At 38.1% G+C, this 6,846-nt stretch overlaps 1 protein-coding gene across 1 annotated transcript in view; it reads right to left on the bottom strand.

The window, feature by feature from the left end:
• Positions 1-6,846, bottom strand: part of LOC106867288 (abasic site processing protein HMCES) — a 60,258-nt gene that overhangs the window by 9,891 nt on the left and 43,521 nt on the right. Inside the window, exon 4 of the mRNA XM_052975394.1 lies at positions 335-531. Coding sequence (XP_052831354.1) covers positions 335-531 — 197 coding nt within the window. The remainder of the gene's footprint in view (positions 1-334; positions 532-6,846) is intronic.

Below are 6,846 nucleotides of genomic sequence, written 5' to 3'. Positions count from 1 at the left end.
AGGGGTTCTTAGTCCCACACGTTGCAGGGCAACCCTCACCAGTGTTGATGGCACAAAGACAAGCGCCTGGTTCACGATTGGCATTAGAAGAGGCATTCAGCCATAGAAACCGTACCAAAGCAGACACTTAGGTGCAGCTTGATGTAGCCCTGAGACCCAGTCGAGCCTGTCAAACCATCCAACTCATAAGCAGCATGGACAATGGGCAGTAAAAGATGATGATGATGGTGGTGGTGGTGGTGTTGATGATGATGATGAGGATAGTGGCAGTGGTGGTGGATAATGATGATCTATGAAATAAATTCTGTCAAAATATGTCAACTTATTTCTTTACCAGAAACACTTTCTTTCGTTTCTTTCTTTGCATCATCTTCAGTTTTAATTTCAGTCTTAACTTCAGTTTTAATCATGGAGACATCTTCCTTTTTCACATCCTCCACTTCCGTTTTTATATTGGGTTTCACATCATGTATTTGTTGTGTGATGAAGTAGGGCTGTTTTGTTTGGCCACTCTTCTTCCATTCATAGTATCTGAAACAACAACACAAATATATGAATAATAGGCAGATAAATAGTTAGATAAACATTTGATTGTTGTCCATACTAAAGAAGAATGACTGCAGATGGCCAAGTGGTTAGAGTGTTGTACTGGTGATTACAAGATCACAGTTTCAATTCCTGAACCAGGTGGTGCATTGTATTCTTGAGCAAAACACTTCATTTTCCAAACGCTTGTATATGCGTAATCCTGCAATGGACTGGCATACCATCCAGGGGGAATGTTGTGGTCTCAATTGTTTACACACTATGAAAATGATGTTACCAGCCCCATAAGTCCACAGACCTGGGACTGTAATGTCCAAGGATTGATGACAATGATATTTCAGAAGAATGTTCTAAAAGTCAGTCAAAGAAGGCTTGAAGGATGATATTTCTTTCAAATAATTATGAGAAATGCTGAAAAAGCAAGAATTTGTGAAAATCAAAATAGCATTATTTTTTTTAAATAAAAACCATTTTTTTCAACAGATGTTAAAGAGTTTTCATAAATTGTACATGCCATATGTTAACAATTTATAATTAAATTATTTAAACTGGAAGAAAATACAACTATTTTAAATTCCTTTCACTTTCTAGAAATGACATTTTATTCAATTCTCAGCCCTTTTCTGCTGCGAGATTTGTGTTGAAATAGACTGACTTTGTTTCAATGAATTTTGAAAATAAGAAAAGAATTTGATAAAATAAACTTTACCGTGATTAATCTGATGCTTGAAACATAAATTGATATTTTGATATAAAGCTTTAATTTACTTTGTTCATTTTTAAATGGGAAATTTGTCTCATAAGAACCAGAGGCCGATTGAGGTGGGCCGACATCCAACTTTTGTCAGGGGTTACAACAGAAGACACTGGCCCAAGGTACCATACAACAGGTTGAACTCAGAACCATGTGGTTGGATAGCAACCGTCTTACCACACAGCCACACCAGAACCCACCCTACCACACAGTTTTTGTTTCTCGCAAATCATTCAACAATTCGCTTAACTAAATTTGTTGCACAAATCTTGAATAAATTCACTTTCATCTTGAAATGAGAGACTCTGGAGGGTGGGGAGGTGGTGGTGATGAGAACATTCCTTTTTGGTGGGGGGTACTGGGCAATAAAAGACTAGCAGCTGCCATTCTACAGAGATAGATCCTGTTTGGAAATATACTTCCATGAAGAACAATCCCTCGAAGAGTTTAGGCAATGAAATTGATCACAGTTTATGTTTGGTACATATTTTATTGTTCTCATTTTGCTGGCTTGCTAAGTTAAAACAAAAATTCCAAAATATGGGTGCTATTTCCCAATGATTTTCATGTTAAATGGAAGTCTAAGGAAGAATACCATTTCATATTGTGGAATTCCTCATTAGAGCAAAACTTTTGGGGGTGCAATGCAGCTGGAATAGGTAAGTGGAGTCTGCCTGCATATGTGTGGGTGTTTGTGTTTGTGTGTATCTTTGTTTATGTGTGAATATGTGTTTGTGTGTGCGTGCAACTATGTGTGTGCGTGCACACATTTCAACACTTCAGTATATAATTTCAATGTCCCTTGTTACAAAAAAAAAAAAAAAGAAAATAAATAAAAATAAGATGCAGGATTATTTACACGAACATCATTATATTTCAAATGGATTGTGTTCGATGTGTTACTGGAATGCAGGTAGGGGAGAGAGAGAACATGAAACTGTATCATTCTCTAACAAACTGTATATAATCAATTTGTGGTCCCTGAAAAGCAGAAAAAAAAAAGGGGGCTGGGGCAGGGTGTTCAGTGGAGATTACGTTGCTACAGTGTGAGTAAGATTGCAATGTAAATATTTATAGCTTTATCAGTAACAGCATTTTATAACTATTATCATCTGGTTACTGGGGTTTTTTATACCTTCGTTCCCTGAATTACACACCACCACCACTGCTGCTGCTGCTGCCATCACCACCACCAATGTCACCATCTCTACCACCACCACCACCACTACTAACATTGCTATTAGAAGAAACAACTATTTTATAGAGACTCAATATGAGGAATAAAGTGAGAGGAGGAGGAGGAGGAGGGAAGTGAAGAAATAGGTGAAAGGTTATTCTGCAGGAAAAAAAAAAATGCCATTTAAGTTAAGTATTAATGGGTTTGTATGTATTTATGGATGCATATTATGTGAGTGTGTGTGTGTGTGTGTGTGTGTGTGTGTGTGTGTGTACTGTGTTATATATATATTTGTAATATGAATGTATACAAACATGCACACACACACATTATATATATATATATATATATATATATTAATTTTGTTTTCATGTCAAGTTATAATAAAAACAATTTTACTTTAAAATTACTCAATATGTTTTTTTTATAATACATATTTATCATTTCTTAACAAGAATAGTGTTGACAGTGACTTTGAAGTATCTGCCTGCTTAGCCTTCAACAACTGACCGCTCGATGAAGGTTAAGCAAGCCTAAAGGTTGAAGCCACTGTTAACACCATTCTTGTGAAGGGGTAATCTATATCTATATATATTATGGAATTTGTGGAAACCCAGGAAGGGATGGGACAAAGTATTGAAGGCTGATCTCAAGACACTGAGCCTTAAAAAGGGCTGAGATATCTGGCACACATTGCTGAACTCAGGAAGACCTGACTACCACAGCAGAACTAATACTGGTGCAGGTGCCACATAAAAAGCACCTTGTACACACTGTGGAGTGGTTGGTGATAGGAAGGGCATCCAGCCGTAGAAATTATGCCACAACAGACAATGGAGCCTGGTGCGACCCCTGGCCTTATACTATTAAGGTGGCATACTAGCAGAATCATTAGCATGCCAGACAAAATGCTTAGTGGCATTTCATCTGTCTTTGAGTTCTGAGTTCGAATTTCACCAACGTTGACTTTACATTTTGTTTTTTCAGGGGTCAATACACGAAGTTGTAAATGACCAGCTTCCTCTCGACCAGATTTCAGGCCTTGTGCCTATAGAACAAAGGGTCATCATCATCATCATCATCATCATTGTTGTCATTAAAACCCTTTATTATTCAGAAGAGCAAAAGACAAGATAAGTATAGGTATTGGTCACGGGGCTTGAAAAAACAAAAAGAGGGGATAATTAGTTAATAACTGCTGCCACCACTTATTACAACAGAATCTAATTTACCATTTTTCTTTTTTTTTAATTTATTAACATTCAAATTAGTTTTGTCATTAACAACATTTAACTAGAATTACAAAAGAAAATTAATTCTATTTTCTTCAGTTGCCGTTTGAAATTATCATCATCATCAATAGGTTTCTATGGTGACATTATGCAGAAAATTCTAGCAAAATGTCAAAGTGATAAAGAGAACATTTCTTCAAGCAGTAGAATAAAATAAAAGTGGGGGCGGAAAGTGGCCGTGACCTTTTGTGAGCCCTTCCTTTCCATGGAACCCAATGCAGTTGATGTTCATCTTGAACTTTTGAAAATCCTGTTGTCCTTGTTTAGCCCCTGGTCAGCATTGTTGAAACATATCTGTGTATGATCAAGGCCGTGACCATCCAGTCTTATCTCCTATGTGTAGGGAACCTAAAATCACATTATTCAACATCATGTCTTTTCCTGAAATATTGGTAAGGTGAGATTTTAGCAAGACTTGGCTACTATTTCTAGCTGGTTGAGCCACCATGTGGGATGGTGATGAGTAAATTGTGCCCTTGAGGACTTTCTGAGTGGAATGCTTAAATGAAAATTACTTTGAATGTAATTCTAAAAAATAAGCAATCAGATCATTGAAATCTTGTAGCCTCGAGGTAATGCGTAATTGTTAATGGAGAACAATGTGGAAATGTAAGCTTTACATTTCACAGAGCAATCTGAATGCTAAAGGGTTAGAACAGTGAGGGTTGTGATTCTTCTAGCAGATTGAATAACTACATGTCTCAGAGAAATCAATGCTTTAGGCCCAAACAAAAAAGATCTATGAGAAACATTGTTCCAGACATGATCAAATCATTTTTTGTTCCAGGACATGCATCTAATCTTACCTTTTCAAACCAAAAATTAAAAAAAAAAAAAAGAACAATGAAGGAGAGAGAGAGTTAGCTGTTGTTTCAATTAGATCAAGCAACCACATAAAGGCCTTCTTTTGTAATCTCAAAGAAGGGGGATGGGGAGCAATTAATCAGGTTGGCTTGGACAAAAGTGGGAGTATATCACATGTTGGTTCAGAGAAGGAGGAGGAGGAGGAAACCATGTAACAGAGACTCTCACTGTTCCAGGACTGGATTTCCAAAATAATTAATCAAACAATTAATTAGTTAATTGGTTAACTCATCCAGTTGAGTGACTTGCTTGGACCAATAAATGATATTGGTCTTTTGAGAGCTGAATGTCTCATCTGCCCAAGCCACAACTAATAAAATGATAGCAGTAGTTTGCTAACTAAAACTGGTTGACCCTGGCCATTGACAGTTGGTTGTCTGCTCCACATCAAGTGATATTCATCATAAATTCATCTGCTGAAAGTAATTCACATCCACCACACTGCAACCCAGGATTTCAATGTAACCCTTGCTTGGATGGTTACTGGATGTTAGGCCTTGGCAAGGGACCACCCATGATTTGGTCTGGCAAAGTGGTGAGAAAGGATCTACAGACGCTGGGACTCACAGAGGGGATGATAGGGGACGGTTTGCTGTGCTTGAAAAATACATCAAGCTAAGTAAAAGCATGGTTGCCCTTGCATACAGGCTCATCATTTGCAACCACCTCCAACTGAGCATCCCTAATCTTGTGGGCTTGTAATTGCTGGTGCCAGGTAAAAAGCAGCTGTGCTGGTGCCGAGTATAAGCACCCAATACACTCTGTAAACTGGTTGGTGTTAGGAAGGGTATCCAGCAGTAGAAACCATGGCAAAAAAAAAAAAAACAGGGATCCTGAACAACCTTTCAGCTGGTCAATTCCTGTCAATCTGTCCAACTTATTGTAGCATGGAAAACGGACGTTAAATGATGACGATTCATGGCAAACCTCATTCATATGCTAATTACTCCATAGCTGGGACCCTGAAAGGTGCTACTAATCCGGGGTCAGAGTAGGCTTGGGAACAATAGGGGCTGAGAGGTAGACCTGCGTTCTACAACACCCTGAAAATCTTGAAATAAAACTGCAACCAGCAGTGGGGTCATTAAGTCATATCCAGGACAATTAGATAATTAGTTGTCCTATCCTAACAATAACAATTCTTTCTAGAATAGGCACAAGGCCTGAAATTTGAGGGAGGGGGACTAATCGATCCTGAAAGAATGACAGGCAAAGTCGACCTTGGTAGAATCTGAACTCAGAAAGTAAAGATGGGTCAAATGACACTAAGCATTTTACCTGGTGTGCTAACGATTCGGCCAGCTTGGGGCCTTAAAAACAACAACAACAAAACTACTGGAATATTTAGAAAAAAAAAAAAAAACTAAAAGGGGCTCGGGTGTATCTGAAACTTCTAGGCCTCCATGATTTTAGTACTTTCACACACAGAGACGAGCATGTGCACACACGCATACATACACGCACATATGTGATACAGGTCTTGATGCCTTCATATAAATGTGTGACTATGTGTAGGTTTCTCAGTGTGTGTGTGTATGTGTGGTTTCTGACTTAGCTGTATCTTGCTGACAAATGTGTGTTACATGAAACCAAGGACACAGACAGCTTAGTCAAAGTGCTGAACACACACACACACAACACACAGGAAACTAATAATCCAAAACATATTAGCAATGACCTTTCCATCTTCTCAGGTTTCAGTGTTTTCACACACATGCACTACTGCACCCACGCAAGCACACTGACACAGACAAACACACACACACATATATATATACACACACATGCTCACATTTAAAATACTAACACACACAGATCATCCATTATTTACAAGTCATCTGTTGACATGTTTGTATCAGCAAAGAAGTCAATAGATGCAACATTAACAGACAGACAGACAGACACGCCATTCCAATACACAGAAGAATTCAGAAATAGAGACCTTATAGTATCTCTCTCTCTCTATTTATATAAAAATACACACACACACAAACATCTATATATACATCTATATATCTATATATATATTTTTTTATACACACACACACACACACACATCAGAGGTGACTCCAAATCATCAGCATCACCTGGGCTCATCACAGGTTTTGCACAAGACACAAGCCTGCTCGAAGAATTTCACATTTAGCTGCAATAGTGAGACAGAAAGAGAGAGAGAGAAGCGTCCATGACGGTGAAGTAGGGGACTGCAATAA

This window comes from Octopus bimaculoides, chromosome 21, assembly GCF_001194135.2.
Source record: "Octopus bimaculoides isolate UCB-OBI-ISO-001 chromosome 21, ASM119413v2, whole genome shotgun sequence".
Classification (NCBI taxonomy): Eukaryota; Metazoa; Mollusca; class Cephalopoda; order Octopoda; family Octopodidae; genus Octopus; species Octopus bimaculoides.
Note: the sequence above shows the minus strand (reverse complement) of the source record. Positions and strands in the feature narration are given on the sequence as shown.